General features: G+C 39.5%; 1 protein-coding gene across 5 annotated transcripts in view; it reads right to left on the reverse strand.

Annotated features, from left to right (window-relative positions):
* Window positions 1-21,186, reverse strand: part of Ryr2 (ryanodine receptor 2) — a 596,528-nt gene that overhangs the window by 372,524 nt on the left and 202,818 nt on the right. For all 5 annotated transcript variants that reach the window (XM_058575026.1, XM_058575025.1, XM_058575027.1 and 2 more), the window contains exon 3: window positions 10,046-10,150. In XM_058575026.1, the coding sequence (XP_058431009.1) occupies window positions 10,046-10,150 (105 nt within the window). The remainder of the gene's footprint in view (window positions 1-10,045; window positions 10,151-21,186) is intronic.

The raw sequence follows: 21,186 nt of genomic DNA on the forward strand, positions 1-21,186 counted from the left end.
GTCACCAACTCAAAGCTCTATGCTTTGGTAATTGTGTGACCATTACCACTTCCAAAAGAAACACAGACAATCAGGGGGATGAAAACAAACTGCCAACTGCTAGATAAACTGATACAAAACTGCAAAAAATAAATACCTTAACAATTCAATGCAATACCAATAAGTTATTTTGTAGAGATTTTAAAATGCTTCTGGGAAGGTTAAAAAAAAAAAAAACAATAACCAACACAATATTGGAGAACAAAAATTTTGCTATCAGAACTTCAAAACTTACTATAGAACTAATCTAATCAAGACAGTGAAAGAAGATGCAAATCATGCACTGCCTGTTGTACTGCTCAACACCACAGAAGAGATGGCAGAAAGAGAGCTACGTAAGTACAAGCAACTGATGGTGAGGAGGAAGAAAAAGCAGACAACAGAGAAAGCACAGCCTCTTGAACAAATGATGCTGGAAGAGCTAGACATTTACATTATGGAATAATAAAAAAAAAAAAAAGTAAAGTCAGAACCAGAACTCAATCCTTGCACAAAAAGATCTAACTGTAATATGCAAAAGTAAAACTCATAGAAAATACCACAGAAAAAAATGTAAGAGACCCTGTGAAGGTGATGACATTTTACATACTACACCAAAAGCATTATCCATGCATGACATAAAGATTGACATTAAAATTAAAATTAAAAACTCCATTAAAATTAAAAACTTCTGCCCTATGAAAGACATTGTTAATGGAATGAAGAGAAGCTTCCGCAGTCTGGCTGGGCACAAATCATGAGCCACTCAAGCAGGAACAAACTTTATTTCCAACCTCCACCAGCACACTCCCTGGGAACTCTCCCGAACGCCACCCACGCAGCTCCTCCAGGAACACACCACACACCAACCGGAACTCCCACCACCGGAACTTCACCAACCAACGCGAACTCTTCAGGAATCCCCACGAGAGCTCAACCGGAACTCAATGGGAATCCGCGAGAACTCAAAAGTCATCATCTTAATGGCTCGCTGGCGTCACCTCTCAACCACTACTTCTGGCAAAAATGCCATGCATCATCCCAACTCGGCTGTGGCCCTCAACAAGAAGCCACAACAGGGATAGAATTTCTGTGAAACAGACTTACTCACTACTAAGACTGGTGCCCACCATATACACACAACTCTTAAAATGCAACAATAAGGAAATAAACAGCCCAATTCAAGACAAGATCTGACTAGATACTCAACCAATGAAGACACAAAGATGGCAAATAAGCATACAAAAAGATGTTCCACATCATGTGATCCATAAATTGCAAATTAAAACAATCATGCACACCTATTGGAATGTCTAAAATCAAAACAGTGACATCATCGAATGCTAGTGAGGATGTAGAGCAACAGAAGCTCACATTTGTTGTTAGGTGGAGCACACCACAGTGCATCCACAGTGGAAGACAGTTGGGCAGTTTGAGACTGAATGTACTCAGCACATGATCCCAGTCCTTAGGATTTATCCAAAGGAGTTGAAAACTTAGATCCACGTGAAAACCTGCACACACATTTATAGTAGCTTTATTCATCAGTAAAACTTAGAAGCAATCAAGATGTCCATCATATGAGTGGGCAAGAAATGGGCACAACCAATCAATGAAATATTTTTTCAGTAGCAAAATAAATGAGCCTTAAATTCAAATTGCTACACAAAAGAATGCAGTCCAGAAAGCCTAGGTATGTGATTCCAACCATAAGATGTTCTGGAAAAGGCAAGGCCACAGCGGTAGCAGAAGATCAGCTATTTAAAATGGTTATGGAGGATCCAGAGTTGAAGAGGTGAAGCACAGAGTCTTAAGGGCAGTAAAAATATTCCCTATTGTACAGCAAAGATAGATCCATGTCATTATTCATTTTTCAAAGCCTACAGAATGAACAGCACAAAGAATAAAACCTACTGTAAACATGGGACTTTGTTAATAATATATCAGTACTGGCTCAATGATTATAACAAATGCAGCACACTAGGGCAAGACTAATAACAAAGCTGAGGAGACAGGGAGGTTTTGTACAAACTCTTTACTTCCCAACCATTCTCTCTATACAGAAAACTGTTCTAAAAAAGTGAAAAATATTTTCAAACGTAAAACAAATCAAATACATTTAATTCTAATGTAAAGAAATGTATCTAATGATTGCACTGTGCTCTCACTAGTGTTACATAAGGGACAATTTTCTCTCTTATCAGGTAATACAGTGCTCTAAAAAAAATTCTTCTCAGAAGACTCACTTTTTCAAAACTATGGAAATTGGTATAATATAATATCTATGCAGCAGTCCCTTCAGTCAGAAATATTGACCAATATCTGTTTAAAAAAAAAACAGGCCCTCTCATAGGCATTAGTAGGATAATACATAGACACAACAGATGGGAAGCCCAGTCAGTCCTTCTGGGTTTATGCTCTGATGTGGGCAGTAATCTAACTGATAGGCAGTCACTCAACAAATCATTAACACCAACTGTGTCAGAAGGGAGAAAGTGCTTTGAAGAAACCACCACCAAGGTATGAAGGTACCTAACTGGTAAATGCACATGCGTGTATGTGTGCATGAGTGTGTGTGCACACCTGTGTCTGTGTGTGTTTGGCAAGGGGAGTAATGGGTAGTACTGTTCCATAAAGACTGGTGAAAGAAGGAAGTTTTCCACCCAACTACAGTATTTTAAGAAAATAAAGTTAAAATTTTAAACAAACAAAAATTAGAGGTTCAATAGATTCCAAGTACATTTAAATCATTGTAATTCCAGAATATCAGAGAAATTTACCATCTGATTCATGTTTGCTAATATTTACACATAAAAGATGTTTTTCTCCTTTGTAAACACAAAAGAATCTGAGAAAATATCCAAATTGAATGACACTATTGAAATAAAGTAATGTATACATTCAAGATTCATAATCTAAAACAGTGCCTAACGTGATTAAATTACATGCTGATTAAATCGACCTCCTTATTGAGTTTGATGCTTAAGTCTCTGCAAACCATGTCATTTGAATGCACAGAATGACGCAGGGCCTGAGCTGCTGAGCAGAAAGCCGCCTTTCTAGAAAGGGAAAGGCAGGAGAAGAGCCAGGGTCTGCAAACCTGGAACACGCATGTTTCGACCAGATGACCTCCCCACTCACACATGAGCCCTTGGGAGATCCTGATCCCAGCCACTGCTGAGCTGCTGTGCCAGCTTTGGGGGTAAAGGGCAGATGCCTGTGGCCTACAGAGGCATTAGGCAAGATCTTGGCTAATATCACATCAAGTACTCAACTTCCATGGACTAGTCTCAGCCTCATCCCCAAAGCAGCCTCTAACAACAACAACAACAAAAGGCAACAGTATGAGACTATCCATGAGTAGATACCTTAATCTTCTTCACTGTAGTAACAATTTCCATATCTGTATGTATTCCATAACATCATGCTCTATACCTTAAATATACACAATAAAACTTTTTTTTTTTAAAGTAAACTTCTTTTCCTGGTGAGTCATTAGCCCAGCCAGCCGAGAAACGTTCAATGATGTACAGAACACAATCTATGTCACATATAGGTACGAAGAAAACTCATTAACCCTACTATAGTCCTCATGCTACCCCAGTCTATTCTAATAAGGTAAAAGCAAATGGAAAGAAAATGTCAATGTAAAACTCAGCCAGAGGAGACAGTGTTGACTCTCAGCTTTGAACCATGGGCCTATCTGCCCAAAAAACTAGACAAATATCCTTCAGATACAGGGACACTTAAAAGATATCAAAACATCAGAAAATAAGGATACAAATGAAACAAGATCCACTTTTGCAACTATGTATACTGAAAACTCAAAAAGCCTTCAAAGAATCAAGTCTTGTTTATGCAAAATATGTCTGCATCTGTGAATTGGCAGGCACATAAAAGAGCCTGCAGGTAACCCCTGCCAAGCTTGCAGGGAGGTCAGGTTCCCATCAGAACATCTTTCCAGGGGCAAGATTCAGCCACAAGATGCTCTGGCTCCCACCTGGTCTTGCTAACCATCTTTCTGAAGCACAGTGTTTCCATGAGGAGCAGACAAATAACAGCACCCCAGGGACACCACGTCCCAATCCCTGGAACCTGTGAGCATGTTACAGGAAAGCACTCTGCCACTTTTGAATTGGAAGGCGAGTCCAGAGAAGCTAACGAAAGGGCTCTCCCAGAGTGCAGAGGGTGGGTGCAGCCCTGGAAACTCCTTGATTTTATTTCAGAGAGACTGCTACAGACCTATGTGCAAGATAGTGAACTTATATTGGTAATGTATTCCAGCAGCCGGAGATACCCCTAGCTAAAACCTTCAGATAGCTGGATCTTTCCATGGTGGTGATGGAGCAGTTGTTTTTTAACACTCAGTTCAGAGTTTATCACAGTTTTCTCCAGGGGGACGGGATCCTGCAGGAGCTCCTCAGGACATCCTGATGTTAAGGTAATGAAAGCAATACAACACACCCATGATGCCTCCTGTGTCGGGACTATTCTTCACATCTTGCTTATTTAATTTTCATACAAATCCACGAGGGAGATGGTTTGGTGTCCACCTTATAAATAAGAAAACTCAGGCCCAGAGAGGTTGAGTAACTTTCCTCACATGACCAGGAATTGCACTTGGGGAGTTTGCAGAGTCACCTGTCTTTAATTACCATGGCACACACACCATTCTTCTTCCTGGCTCATCTCCTCTCGCACGAACATAAAATGATCTGAGATGCACTTAACTTGTCTGAAAATGGGGCCTCAATATTTATAAATGTATTTATGAAAAACTCCTGTATGACAATTCAATGTTTAAAAAATTAGGGTTATTTATTTTTACATACATGACAATAGTGGAATGCATTACACTCATTATTACACATTTACAGCACAATTTTTCGTAACTCTGTATATAAAGTATGGCTGAGGTAGTGGCTCAGCGGTAGAGTGCTCGCCTAGCCCTGGGTTCGATCCTCAGCACCACATAAAAACAAAGATATTGTGTCCAACTACAACTAAAAAAATAAATATATATATATACATAAATATATATATATATATATATATATATATATATATATATATATATCTTTAAATGTGTTTTCTAAAAAATATTTACAACTAAATTTGGCTACTGGCTTTTTCAATGCCCTGAGAGGGGATTTAATAGAATGGAGAGATAAATATTTAATAGAATGACACAAGTGTGCTACAATTCCACATCCTACTACTCCATTTTTCATAAAAACACAACACCTGAGTTTGTTGCATATCTCAATTAACAATCACCTGAAATCAGAAGACAATGTATCGTGTAAAAATAACATTTTTACAGTCTTACAAAATAATAAGCCTGTTAGTAAACTAAAGCAAAAATAATTTTAAATCTCTGGACATGCTATTGTCTTCCTGGCAAGTTTTGTTTCTACCAGTTTAACAAGATCAAACTACTCCTTGGAAAATTTTAAAATTATTTTTATATTAATAGTTTAATATTACTTCTAATTGTCTTAGAAATGATTCTTAAAAATTAAAAGAAAATTAAAAGTAATAACAAGTTCACATTTAATTCCTTCTCCATGTGAACAATGCAATTGTTTTTCTATCCCTATGATCATAAGCTCATTGATGACAAAACTCACTTATTATTAGTTTTTGTATCAGCAGAGCCCTTGTGCAATACAATTTCTCATAAATGTTTAAAAATTTTACATTAAGGGAATATTAGAATTGAATTTTCTCAATATTAAGTTCAAAATTATCCATATTTTATTACATTCTGTATTTTATTGACTTTTAAAGTATCACTCATAATTTATATTAAACTACCAATACCTGAAAGAAATATACACTATAAATTAAGTGAAAAAATGATACATATCATAATCACCCGAAGTACAGATTTTAACCTATTACCCATCACAGCAGGATGTAAGAGGCAAGGTTTGGTTAATTTTTGATCCAGCTAAATATCCTAACAAAGGGACCAAGAGTTAAGTGGCCACAAGCCAAAGCTAAGAAATAAGGTCCTACAATTCTCCCAGAAGCTAGTTAATCAAACTCAGAAAGGACAGTCAATGTTATGTCTTTAAATCATAATCGAACACACAAGCCATGTATGGTACACATGGTACACATGTGATCGAACAAAAGCAATGCTTTTTCAACAAAGAAACACTATAATAATACTATTTGAAAAGTAAGAATGTTCTAGAAATTTCAGGTTCCAAAATCAAAGCTCTTTACACTGTGTAATGTCACCTCTCACTTGACATCCACACTCACGTGAACACCTAGTTTAAACTGAACTAGGTATTAAAATTATATGGAGAAAAGTATTGTCAACTACCTTTGAAAATTAACTGAAAAATAAGTGCCAGAAACAAAAGTTCACAGAAATAAAACTCTATTAACTAGAAAACACAGGAATGAGCAAATGTTATCACCTAATCTATATTTTAACAAGATCCTGTCACTGTTGAGCGGGCAAAGCACACATGCCAGCACCAGCTGGGGTTCCGGGGCAGGAAAGGAAAATGAGATTAGCCAAGGCCCCAGAGAAGGGAGGAAGCTGCCAGGCCAGGTAAAGGCAGTCAGGACTTAGTAACTGCACATGAGTAAGAGGAGCAGTGAAAATGGCCCCTGTGGACCACGAGCTCGCTTGCTGTTCCACCACACCTAGGCTTCCTACCTGCTCCCAGCGCCATGAACTGGTCTTCCCTGCAGCCATGGAGCCAACTCCTGGCGGAGCAGGGAAGCAGCTGTGAGATGGCAAACAAAGCCCCTGCTCTCAGCCATATGCTCCCTCATAAACCAGCACATAAAACAGATCTGAACCAAAAGACCCTCAGAGGCATTAAGTAGAGCAGCTCTCAGAACCACCAGGACCCAGGAGGCAAGGTTAGCACTCGCAGCAATCCAGAAACACAGGGCCAAAGAGATGCGATGTGCACTGCACAAGGCACATTCTCCTCCCTGCTCCAGAACATGGTCTCCATCCTTAGGACCTCTCAAGCCCTGGGAGCAGCAACTGAGACAAACACGCTTTAACCTGTTACTGCCGACACGCTCTGAAGGAGAACAACAGCTCAGCAATAGTCCATGACATAGGCATCTCTCAGGTCAAGATCTTGTCTACACCACTTTCTCAGGAAATGAAAACCTCCTTTAGATGTATTGTACAAAATGTGTTTGGTGCCACCAAAAAAAAAAAAAAAAGTTAATTATTCTAACAGTCACAATGAGCAGTCTTTAGGTAACAGAAAAAAAATTAAGTAGTATTTTTCCTGTCTCATCTTACATACTTCTTTTGTGATTCATGATTTCCATGATTTGCTTTGTCAGATAATGTTGAAACGCTCCTGTTAGATTCCCGTCACCTTATGAAAACTGTGCTTCCTTCATGGGCCCAAGATCATGAGAGAAAAGCTCCTCAACTACAGAAAGCAGAGGCATTGCTCTAAAGAAAAGTGTTTCCTCGTATGTTGAGTGTACCTTGTGTATCACAGCACTTTTAACATTAAACAGAATCAGTATTACTCAGGAATTCCAGAAGAACTATTAAAGAACAGACTTTGTAAATAACATTGATTATGGAAAAGTGGGCAACGAGGTAACACACAAGGTTTTCTTTGGTAAATTAATTTGTAAGGAAATAATGTCATGAAAATTAGTCATTCCTTTCTGTTATCCTAGGAAATGGGGATCTTTATTCCAGAGAACCTACTGCATGTAATTTATTAACTCAGAGGTCAATTTGCTTCACAAAAGGATTCACCATTACAGCACCACATGGAGTTTAAAGGCGACATCAGAAGACTCAAGGAGAGATGATATAGGCATCCACAAGATGATTCCTACAAGTCCCAGCAGCATCCGTTGATCAAATATAACCAGAAGGGATCTTTAGCCTGTTCACACTCTCATGATTAAAATGGTTGTTACAGTGAAAACAGCTATTCCTCTGGTAAATATAACTGGACCACCCCAAAAGTCCTCCAGGACCCCCAGAAATCACTCAGACCACCCCAACCTCCAGCACTATGGTTGAGAGCCAATTGATTTGCTAGTAGTTACGTCAAAAAAGTTGTGAAATATTTTGAATATAATTCCTGAGTGTAATCAAAAATGCTTAACTAAGAAAATCATTCTCTCCCCTAAAATTTTATATAATCTTCCCTTGAGCTATTCAAGTGTTTTCTTCCTAAAAACATACTAGTAGCTATAAGTAAAATTCAGCTCCATGAAATGTATTTCTTTCCTAGTAGATTTTCTTCAAATTACACATCCTTATTAGTGGCTTATAATAGCTCTGCTGGGTTCTATGAAATGGTATTCCACACATCATACGAATGACCACTTCATTTTTTTTTTTTTTAGAGAAAGAGAGAAAAGAGAATTTTTAAATATTTATTTTTCAGTTTTCGATGGACACAACATCTTTATTTTTATGTGGTGCTGAGGATCAAACCCAGTGCCCCGCGCATGCCAGGTGAGCTCTTACCACTTGAGCCACATCCCCAGCCCAACCACTTCATCTTTGATAGAAACTTTCTAGATAGAGAACTAAAATTTTAATTCAGCTAAATTAAAACGTGGATATAGAAATTCTAATAAATATCTTAAAAACATAATTCCTAAAATAGTGTCTAAAATCACTTCCTATTACACACAGAATATTTAGAGCTTGCCTAGTACAATCTTATGATTTTGATGAGATAAAATATCTTTTCAAGGCTATTAATTTAGCAAAAGCAGCTTTGCAATGTAAAAATTAAATTTTGGGCAATTTGGATGTTATCCACAAAGATAGGTGAAACAGCAATACACATTTTTCTAGACACTAATGCAAAAGATTTCTCTTTGTAAAAATAGATTTGCATTTCAAAATTGATAAGCTCACTGATATTTAATAATCAGGAAAGGTTATTGCAGACAGAAATTAACTGTTAAGCTGGTTCTTAATTTAAGTCTACAAGTTTTACATAAAAACACTGAAATTTTAAAGGAAATTTTATCTGTTTTATCTATTTTAATACAGTAATTTCAAGCTTTGTTGTAAATGAAAACAGAATCTGAAATATTAAAATACAGATAATGCATAGGGTACTTTGTAAAATAAGGATTTAGTCTAAAATTTTTGAACTATAAGGGTTAAAAAAATAATGTTACAACACAATAAATCCCTCATTTCTATGGAACCATGTATTATTAATCTCTTTACTTATTTATCCCGACTAGAATAATGGTTCAAAAATTAGAGCAATATATAGATCATTAATGACGAAAGAAAAATTTTGGTTGAGTTCCTGGAAGTAATCCAGTTTATTAAACTATACAACACTGCAGCACTTAGCACACCCCTAAAAAAATTAGAGAAGACACAAAAATGTGACCGTTTATCTTCCTGCTTAACTGTAAACTGTATGAATTAGCTAGGAATGGGTAGTAGCCCAGTAAGAGGGTGTCTTATAGAATATAATTAAAGTAACCAGATAAACTTTTGAAGAAAAATATCTGCATTTGGAAACAGAATAAATTTTCAGAAAAAAATTAGCTATTTGCAAAATTATAATTGACTAAAGCCATATGACTATAATTTCATCACCTAAAGTATGTAAGTGCCATGAAATTTTACTCGCCATACAACAGCTTAGAAGCTTAGAACGTAGCCACACAGTTATAGGCTTTTAACAATAAATAAATGGTTAGTGACAAAGAGCCATGCACAACGAAACCGGTCAAGACAAGAACAGAGCTCAGAGGACAACACAGGCAGACACACAGATGCCCCAGGGAGGCTGCTTACAAACGCCAACATGAGCCCGAGAGGCAGCCACACAGACCACATCGCGCCTGGGTTTCTTTTTTCAAGTCTTTAAGATATGACAGGGTACTAGGTAAAGCACAAGATCAACCCCAAGGAGTCACAACTGAGAGCCACTGATTTATCTCCGCAAACAAGATTTCCAACACCTGTAAGAGCCGCCTTCCCATGGCAGCCAAGCACACTAAAATACTCAGTCTAAAGTGTACTTGCCCCTTCCGACTTCTCCACCGTGTTAGCCAGCATCTCCTGCAGGGCCCGCACCGAGAGGGACTGCTCCAGCACAAAGGTGCAGATGGACAGGTCCGGGGGCACATTCTGAAAGCAAAGAGGGAGAGCTGTGAGTATGTCACCAGCGTCAAGCACCCAGGCCCCATTTGCCTTGGTGTCCTCGAGCTGCTGTCACAGAAGTGATGGTGCTTGCTACCTCTGACTGTCAGCTGCCCGTCACCACCACACACTGTCATTACTGCTCTCATTCAATGCATTTTTTTAATATTTATTTTTTAGTTGTAGTTGGACACAATACCTTTATTTATTTATTGTTTTGTAGTGCTGAGGTTCGAAACCAGGGCCTCACACATGCTAGGCGAGCGCCAAGCCACAACCCCAGTTTACATTCAATACATTCTTAAACTCAGGTAACCACAGCTGCCACCCCTAGAGTGTATACCCTGACACATGCTGCCCTGGAGCTTTGTGTATAGCTCCTGTGGTTCTCCACAGCAGGGACTATTACTACCTTCAGTGGACAAGAAAACAGAGGTTAGGCCACTTTCCCAAAGTTAGAGTTACAAAATACTCAAGCCAGGATTGAAATCTAGATTATTTCAACTCATATATTAATTTCTAAACTACCAAGCATTCTTTTGATTTTAAAAAAACATCTAAAGGACACAGAAATAATACTTGCCTCAGGTTAGTATTGTAATTAAGCAAATATAAAGTTGAACTAATATGCAATATTCATTTATACAGTTTCTCCTTATGCACAAAGATAAACACTTTCTTCTCATTGGATGTCATATTCTGCCTTTAACTTGGGGTGTACTTATTGGGCTCCCCATTCTGCACATGTGTGTGCTCTTTTATTTCCTTACCAATAATTTTCCCTTCTCCTCCTTTCCGTTAGCCTTCCAATCCAATCAATACACAATACTTTCTAGAAATCTCAAAAGGTGACTGTCAATGGTGAAGGAACCAGGATAAGAACCGACTGGTTAGTTAGAGAGAACTCAGCCTTCTTAATTATGCAAGCTTCTCCACTTGAGGTAAACGGGATCCTGGGCAGGTGCTCAAAGAAGATCTTCATAACAAAACAGCATTATAAATACATTGAATACATAATAAAACCAAGACAGTCTCCTCCATAAAAGGAATATTCTGAGGATAAATCTGATACATCAGAATTATAATTGTGTAAGATTTATTAAATTAAGCCACTACCACTGGAATGACTTCTTTTGTCATTAGCAAAGAATGCTTTATGGTTTGAAGGAAAAACAAAATACCGGGGGTCCCGAATTAACATTAAAATTATCTTATGGGTTAATGAAGCACATGATCCCACCACAAGTTCTATTTACACCCAACAAACTTTCCAGGGTTTATTTTCTAATGAACATCCTCTAGATTGTTCCTTCTACCCAGCATTGGGCTTCTGTGCCTCAATTTGGCCAGTCTTCACCCCACGTGACAATCACAGCCAGTGGCCCAGGGCTGTTGCTATTCCCCCTTGCAGTCAGCCGGAGAAGCATTTTCTTTCCAAAATTTTGAGATAAAAGATCGAAAGCCAAATTTCTACTATGAAATTTATGAATAAATGTTCCTAAATTTGATTTTCTAAGGTCTAACTATATTGACTACAGTCTTTCCTCTCCAGATCAAGACAAAGCTACGAGGGGAAAAATCCATTAATGGAAGTGCTTATTTCATTCATATCCATGCCAGAAAAACTGACAGGTAGTGCTGCCAGGATGGTGGGTTACTAGCTGGAGTGCTGGTGAACTGGCTCAGAGGAGGGGTCTCCACCTTGATGTGCAGCCTCTGCCCATTCCTGTGATATCAACACCCCATCACTGTGGACGTCACCACATTACAGTTTGTACGAGAGCTCACAATGCCATCTAGAACTTAACAATCTACTCCCAACATCTGCAAAATCTCTAGCTCACCTTTATAATGATTTCAGACCAATATTCATTAATTTTTTTTAAAAGTCAGCATATTAAGAGAGCCAAGTGCATGGATTCTATAAACAGACCATCTGAGCAAGAATCCTGGCCTTACTACTTATCGGCTATTAACTTTTGTAATTTTTTTTTAATTTCCTTCCCTGAAAAAATAGCATAATATTCATACCACTCTCGTAAGACTGTTGTTAAAAACAAATGAAGAAGTGTATGTGAAGAGCTTATCATGATGTTAAGAACACAGCAAGAATTCAAAATAAGCAAACCAGCACCATTTGTCTCATGTATGAGGACTTCTCTCCAGTTGGGGCATGTGAAGTACCACTCATTTCTTAGCTTTGTTCTTACCTGTATTCTACTTTGACAAATAGTAGAAAAACAGATTTGTGCTTATATCATCCCGCATGTTCTGGCACTTTCACAGCACTTTCTAGTTAAACGTTTACACTCTGAGGATTGTAAACTGTTTCATGCCTCACTCTGATGGAACCCTTCAAGTATGAACTGCCCAATTCTCGAAAACCGCAGAGGTTTGGAATGAGTTCATCCTGCTGAGCCCACTTCCTGTTTCTACAGTGACAGTCCTGCTGCAGGGACTCTCAGAAAGTGGGAGCCAGAGGGCAAAGACCTGCCAGCGAGCCTCAAGGCAATGCTTTTTAGATCACCTTCCAGCTCCACTGGCCCGTACCCTTCTCTCCATACAAATGTAACAGAAGAGCTGTTGACATCAGGAAAACCTGAAGCCATACAAACCAGAGCTTTGTGAGACACTCTCCATTTTGCTCTCAATAAAAAGGCCCTACTTATCCTAGACATCAGAATCATTTCCATAATTTGGTACCATTTAAAGTCAACTCTGAAATGTATTCCTCAGATCACATACATGCTCTTCCCAATAACCTTGACATGTTTACATTATACTCACTATAGCACTGATACTGAGCCTTTGTTCTGCATCCTAAAAATCAGGCTGGTCACTGGGAAAAAAAAGAGTCCTAGTCATTAACCAAAAACCAATTGAATGACTCAAACCTAAGCGAGACCCAGAACCCACATAGCAAAGAAGGCCTACCATCTGTGAACAACTGTGGTGGAAGCTCCAACTTACAAACCCTTATACAGTATCTTTAGTTTAAAATTTTTTCTCAAGTCTCATTACTGAGAACAAAGTCCATTTTTAGAACTTTACTTTCAAAGAACTCTGCTTGCCCTTCCTGTGAACATGCTCCCAAACCATAAAAGAAATCCTTAGCTACATAATGGGCTCTTCAGAATGCTCAGATCACAGCAGAACATCCAGCCGTCATCATGGCTGAGCACGCACAGCCACCTGCCTCTCAGTCACAGTGATTCTGGCTGTGTAAACATCTGCCCCAGATGCCCAGAAACTGCCCCAAGCAAGTAGAAAGTAGACAGGTGGTTCTTGCTTGTCTTATGGAGACACCAGTTTCATCCAGATATGTGGACTTTAGCAAAAGCAAAAACTAAGCTATCAGCATAGCCATGTGCTTCCTCTTTTCACAACAAACTGGTTACTGTTCTCATCCTGGCAAACATCACATAATCTTAGGAGGAGGAGAGTCTCTAGAGTAACCTCAAAGCGGCATCTGGCCTGCTGGCACTGGACAGGCCATGTAAAATCAATTAAGTTTCCTACCGCGGTATCCATCAAACATTTGCCTTCCACAGATGTGTCTGCCTAATTCACTTAAAGGCCTATTGAAACATGACATTGCCTTAACTGAACCGCAACCAACCATTTAGGACTGTAATCATCATCAAGCAACCCCTCCTGTTACTGCTGTGTAAAAACTGAACACTCATAAGCTACTGTTTCAGAATCCCGATCCTGTTTTCTCAGTCTGAAATGGCCACCGCCAGGTCTCCAAAATATGAAAAACATTCTGTATTTTCAAATCACACATAAATGGAAGCACTTTAAAAACATTTTCCTTGTAGAGAAGTCAAACAACACTGAAAATTGAAAATTATCTTTAGTTACAAATTAGTTACAATTATACTCATTTGACTCCCTGAAGGAACTACTCAACTTTTTGGGTGTACATCTTTCTGATCCTGTTTTCTACCCATTTACACATATATGCTTATATGGAAATGCACAGGCTGGCTCTTCCCATTAATGGGCTCACTTCATACAAATTATAGTTCTTTAATTCACTAATATACTCCAGATACCACTGCCTATTAGTAAGCATAACACCACTTCATTCAGCACGACTGCCATAAAATCTAGAGGCACTGGATTCCCACTGAAGGCGGCTCACATGTGCTACTGTACACTGCGGGTTCCTCACCACCCCACCAGTCTGGCAGAGTGACTCACCCAGAAAAAGTGCTCCATATTTGATCAACTTACCTCCACCTATGCATTTGTCTATTTCTGGGAATCTAAATAAATGTGCAAATAGGAAGTTACATCCCTCATGACCAGACTCTCTACTTTGGGTTTCAGTAAACCCCTAGCAGCTTTCTATTAATTGGCAAACAAGTTAGCCATTCACACCATCTTTCAACTGTATTCCAAGCAACCCACAAGGTAATACAGATACCCCAAAATGTTTTACGAATTAGCAATGTGTCAAATATTGATAGTTTGACAGCATGATGCTAAGGAGAAGGGGCTTGGAATTCTCAAAGTCGACCTGGGCTTCCCTAGCAAGGGGAAAAATACTTATCTACCTCCAAGATTTGGTGAGATTCAAGACAATCAATGTTCTATAAACTGGAAAATGCCAATAAGATATATTTTTTTCTGTCCCATTTAAGAAAGCTCTAAATTAAATTGAAAGCTCATAACTTCAGAGATATAAATGAAGAGTAAAGCTGCCCATCTCCTAAAAACTGTGAAGACGGCACGCTGCAATGGCAGATGGCTGGAGCCAAGGTAGGTTTGTTTCTGCTCAGCTACCCATCTGCTGAGCCGCCCTGGGCAAGGCACTGGAACTGCTGAGGTCGGCCTCCCCCCAAACCAGAGGGATGTCAAACTACTCCAGAAGACAAACTTGTTAATTTACCACCTGCAGACACAAACCAGGCCAAGTTTCACCCACCATAGGAGGAATAACAGCCTACAAAATGTATGTTCCCCTCAGTGGCAATGAAGCCAGGTGGCATATCCAACCAACTTCAATAGAACATGGTAGAAAGAAACCATCAGGCAGAATACCAGGGAAATCTTCCTTCGCTATTTTTATTCTTTTCATTTCTTTAAAATGTCAAATCTTAATATTCTTCAACTTCACAGCCTGGTCATGTTACTTCTAGTGCTTGGTACTATTCTTTGGGTGGCTGCCCTGGTCCCATTGTCCTTCTCTTCACCCACTGTGCAATTGAAGCTAACACGACAGCCTCTGGGAAGTCAAGACTTTTCCTGTGTCAATGAATCCTTCCAGATCAGCATTCTGAAAGACGAGCATGAACATGATCCTGACTGATGAAGCCACATGCCTGGGCCTAACCAGGTCCGCATCCTTTGAATCTTCAGAAGGACACCTGAAGTCACACTGCTCTTGGTGCTCCTAAGGACAGGAGGTCCAGGTAGGAAAGGAGTGATGACGAGCAGCACAGTGCCAACTCCAAGGGCCACAGCTGTGCAGTTTAACACTTAGCTGTGGAACCCCAGGGTGAGTCAGTGCAGTTGCCCAGGGCTGGCTCCAGGTTCATTTGGCTCTCAGCATCCATCCATCATTACACCCTTTTCACATGATGGCACATGGATATGCCCAGCTGTCTTATTACAATCCTCTGAAAATTCAAAACCCACATGTGACAGTGCAAAACAAGAACTGCACTAGTTTTATGTTACATCCGGGATGTCCCTCTCACTTTATGTCACAAGGTAATGCTGTCTCCAGTCAAGTCTATTCACACAGATGTTACAAGGGAGCCATCAGTGATGAACAGAGTTACTTGGAATTCTGAAATCAAAACACTCACAGGGAAACCAGAGAAGAGGCTATGAACACAGCTTCAAGCTAATAGGGAGGTTTCTTAAAAGTGGCCCATGCAAACCAGCAATTCAGCTCATCCCAGGCCAACTGAGTTCCACCCTATGGCTCAGGCAAACTAACACCACTCACCACATCAACTACAGCGAGACACCAGCTCAGATTCTAGGGAACAGCCCACTCAAGTTGCTTTTAAAACACATAATTTCTAGTCATTGATAACCATCTTAGGATGACGCTCTGAGAAGCTAGGCTCTAAGAAGACAAATATTTGAAATTTATGGAGCTTCACCACTAATAGAGTTCAGAGCAGTTTGAATAAATTACATTAATAAATGAATATACATAGAAGCAAAATAATTAATGGAAACATCTAAAACACTGATGCAATTCAAGCACTCATGAATTATTGTACAGCAGATTTACTCTCTGCTCGAGAGATTCTTTTAGATTAGTGCATACATAGCAAGGCTCTGGCATTGTTGTACTAACCAAGACAAATCAACCTGTGGCCCAGATACTAGGTAGATATTACAGTCAGTGAGATCTCAGCTTTTCCCTCTCCAAGAGCCCAGGAAACCAAAATTCATGTACAAAATTGGTAGTGTCTTTAGTGAACATTTTTGATGATCAAAGTGTTGTCTCCAGGAATTCTGTGAAAAAGGAGTTTCTATATATATAGAACTCATTCGTATGTTCATTGCATGCAAGAGAAGCTGAGACACGGATATTTGTTACAGTAACCAGGTTAGTGTAACCACCTGCAACACAATGTAGGCCATAAGAGTTACAGTTCCTGGCCTCATAATCTGTATAAAGAAGGGAAAAAAACTCACCCAAACACACAGGTGAGGACAACCCAACAGATTCTACCTTGTCTGAAGTTTCTCAAAAAGGTCAAAGGAGAGAGAAAGGGAAACTAATAGTCATGGCTTCCAAATCAAGCTGCATAAATGATAAGACAATGTCTTCAAATTTAATTAACTAGGTAATACAGTGTGGATTTACTCAGGCACAATCATCTCATTCTATGAAAAATGTGCTAGGTTAACTTTGTCTGAATTAACTTAACATGGCAAAAGTTAACTATTCTGTCTGAACAAATCAAGCCAGAATCAATTCAGAATCATTGAGAACCTCAGAACTATAAACTCAATGCAGACTCAGATTCTACACCTTGGAATTCTCACTAGGAATTATGCTAATGTGCAGTCTAAAGAGTATAAAAAAAAATACTCCTGTACAAACAGCTATGTAACTCAGAATGGCTGCATCACTGTCAACAAATCCTGTGTGCTAGGTGAACTCATCACAACCCCACAGGCTAAGTCTTATTAATCCCACTTTAGAAATGAGCAAATGGTCAGTCAGAAAAGGAGCCTCGAAGAGGCCTGTGCTTAGCTGAAGACCACACCACACTGCCCGCCTCTGGGGCTCATCAGCCTGGCTCCTGGGATGTTTTCTATTTACCTGACGTTTTGAGATAGACTGAAGGATTGAGAAAACAGCCTTCACTGTGACAGTGGCCTGCTCCAAAGGAACACACAGTCATGAACCCCAACTCTAAGGGCACTTTACAAGCTCATGACCTGGCTCAAGCCCCTCTGGGAACAACCTAGCAAAGAGCAGGAAGGCAACAAGAAGCCTCTGAGGGGATGTATTGTAAATTTATTGGGACATAGGGATCTCTCCCTTACTGTCTACAGAGACCCACATCCTCAAGGAAGGTACAGCATTTTCTGGTTGAAGAATCTTGACTAGAGTGAAAACAGAAACCTAAGTCAGGGTAGATATGTTAGGTTATGAGCCCAGAAATGTCACATGGAATTCCAACTAGAGCTGTGAGACTTGACTCCAACTTCACCTTAGTCATCTGCACACACTGCAGAGGTCTCATTAACCTAAACAAGCTACAAATCCACAGCTGAACCTAATGAAACACAAGTCAGTTGAGGGACCCAAACATTCCATCCCATCCACCCCATAACTTGGCTCAGAAGGTATCCATGGGTAACACAAGTAAGTCACAGAATATTTTAGGAAGTAACTCTAGCAGCTGGCTCCATGATGACTTAGGGTCATGATGTGTTGCTTTTTTAAGTCCGAAGATCAATTCAGGACATAAAAAAAGGCTTATAAGCTGCATTTTTAAAAGAAATTATGGAGATTTCCCCAATGGCTGAGGGAGGAGGAGTATTCTCTCCCTAAAAACCAAGATGGATAAAATCAACAAAAACACTTTCAGAAATGTGGGAGGTAACTTGCAGCATACAAAAACATGAGGAACTCTTATGCTTCAAATACTGCTGAACTTCAGGTAAGAACCAAAGATCTGCAATGTTCTCTCCAGGCCGCCTCCCATCTCTCCCCAGCTCACCTGACTGAGGTTCTGCCAGACCTGGCCAGACTAGTCTGTGAGGACCAGCAGCCATGCACATGGGCAAAGGGTCTGCTCCCCCAGCTTGGACTGCACCCTGAACACTGCATTACCTCAAAAGTCACATTCCTGGGAGACACAATTCCACTAGCCTGTGCTTAGCCTAAAGCCTGAATCACTACATTCCTGACTAAAGTTGCACACACACAAGAGACACACACAGGATCTAGTGCAAAGTACTTCTGGGCACACCTGAAGGTGACCAAATGCACTTCTCTACCCACGTACGGCTCCACTCATAATGTACGGAGTAAGATGCAATCAACAGGCAGTTTGGGTAAGGCGCCCCATCACCGTTTTTGTTTTTGTGGTGTTGTTGTTTGTTTTTAATGGAAAGGCTACTCCATGAAATTAACCTGTAGAAACATTCCAGCTGAGACTTTGTCCCTGAGTGGCAGAAAAATGGAAGTGGGGAAGGATATGAATAGAGGCCACAGGAAAGTTCAAACCCAAGGGCTAAAAGGGCACAGTCAATCAGAAGGTCATAGGCCATACCAATAGCCTTGACATTTTTTTCCATATCCAAGTAGCATGTATTTTGACTAATTGCTCTGGTACTTTTCCAATGTTTGTTTAGCCTAGCTTCTGACCAATAGTCTTTACCTGATAGCTCCATTAATCCCTAGACGAACACACCTAAATGGTGTAACTAAATGGTAACTTGCTATCAGGGTTCCCTCTTGTCAAACAAGAGTTCTGCTTCTTTGCTTCTCACCCAAACATACCCTACTCTTTTCACTCTTGTCTTCTGCTGTCCATTAATTTCATTCTTGAAATTTGTAAGTCAAGAACCTGCACATAAATCAACAGTTAGTTGCTGAGGTCTGTTGCAATACTGGGGAACAAAGCTCACCATCGAGAGCTATGACACGCTACTGCAGTAGCAGCAGCGAAGAATCCAGCTTTGCCAGCTGCACCCCTAGAGCTATCAGCGGCAGGCCTTTCCCTGGATGGTTAGCACTAACACTAAACGGAGCTTTCCTGGCCACAGAGGCCTGTAACTTACACAGACTGCCAGCAAAAGAAAACAATCCCTTTTTGTCTAAAACTCCAGTTTCAGTGTGGACACCTTGCTACCCAAAATGTCTTAGCACAGTTTCTGTACAAGCATTGCCTGAATGAAGGTATGCAGAAACAGCAAAGCACCTAAAAAGCTGGTCTTCAAATCAAAAGAAAAAAATTTGAGCAGGAACTTTAGTGACCACATATCACAAGGAAAGCATATCTCAGATTCAGTCCAGAAAATCTACTAAATAAGAAAACACACAAACAAAACTAGTAACAACAACCTTCAGTAGGGAAATAATGGAATTCACAGTTGCTACATAATCTGAAATTCAGTGGTTTTTTTTTTTCATTTTTTTAATTTACATATGACTGCGGAATGCATTACAATTCTTATTACACATATAGAGCACAATTTTTCATATCTCTGGTTGTATGCAAAGTATATTCACACCAATACATGTACTTTGGATAATTATGATCATCACATTCCACCATCATTTCTAACCCCATGCCCTCTCCCTTCCCCTCCCAGCTCTCTGCCCTAACTAGAGTTCATCTATTCCTCCCATGCTTCCCCTCCCTATCCCACAATGAATCAGCCTCCTTTTACCAGAAAAATTTGGCACTCGGTTTTTTGGAATTGGCTAACTTCACTTAGCATTATCTTCTCTAACGCCATCCATTTACTTATAAATGCCATGATTTTATTCTCTTTTATTGCTGAGTGATATTCCATTGCGTATATATGCCATATTTTTTTTGTCCATTCCCATCTACTGAAGGGCATCTAGGTTCATTCCATAGTTTTAACAAAAAAAAAAAAAATGGAACACAGGCAAAAAAGAACAAACAGGTGTTTTAGTCAGCTTTTTTGCTGCTGTGACTAAAAGACCCAACCAGCACAATTTTAGAGGAGGAAAAGTTTATTTAAGGGCTCATAGTTTCAGAGGTCTCAATCCACAAATAGCAGGCTCCATTCCTCTTGGCTTAGGGTGAGGCTGAACATCATGGAGGGAGAGTGTGGCAGAGAGAAGCAGCTCACATGATGATTAAAAAGTAGAGAAAGAGGTCTCCACTTGCCAGATACTAATTATATACTCCAAAGCCATACCCCATCACTTCAGTTGCTATTCAGTTAAACCCTATCAGGGGATTAATTCACTGATTGGGTTAAGACTCTTACCACCCAATCATTTCTCCTTTGAACCTTTTTGCATCATCTCACACATGAGCTTTTGGGGGTCACCTCACCTCCAAACCATAAGAACAGAAAAGTATAATCCATATTGGAGGAAAAAGAGTTAAGAAAAATTGTCTCTAAGGTTTATGAGGCAACCCCTTGAAAGTAGTTATTAATAAGTCTAAAAAATGGAAGAACAGGGCTAGGGAGAACAAGCAAAGCAAAACAAAAATTTAAATGAAAGTAAGACAACAATGAACCAAAAATTAGAAATTCTCAACAAGGATACAGAAATCACAAGTAGACCTGGGCAGAGACTCTGTATTTGAGTATAATAAATAATAAATATGATAAAGGTACTCAACTGTAGATGTGAGAAGAAATAATCAGTGAATGTTAAGGTAGATGAAATTACTCAATCTGAAGTACATAGAGAAAAAACATTGATAAAATGAAAAGAAACCTGTGGGATAACATCAACTGCATCACTATGCACGTAGTGTGTGATGCAGAATAAGAGAAAGAAGGTCAGCAGCACAGCCAACTTTAGGAATGATAAATACAAAGAC

The sequence above is a fragment of the Marmota monax genome, unplaced genomic scaffold (genome assembly GCF_021218885.2).
Source record: "Marmota monax isolate L192 unplaced genomic scaffold, Marmota_monax_Labrador192_F-V1.1 WCK01_AAM20220418_F8-fsc00071, whole genome shotgun sequence".
Lineage (NCBI taxonomy): Eukaryota > Metazoa > Chordata > Mammalia > Rodentia > Sciuridae > Marmota > Marmota monax.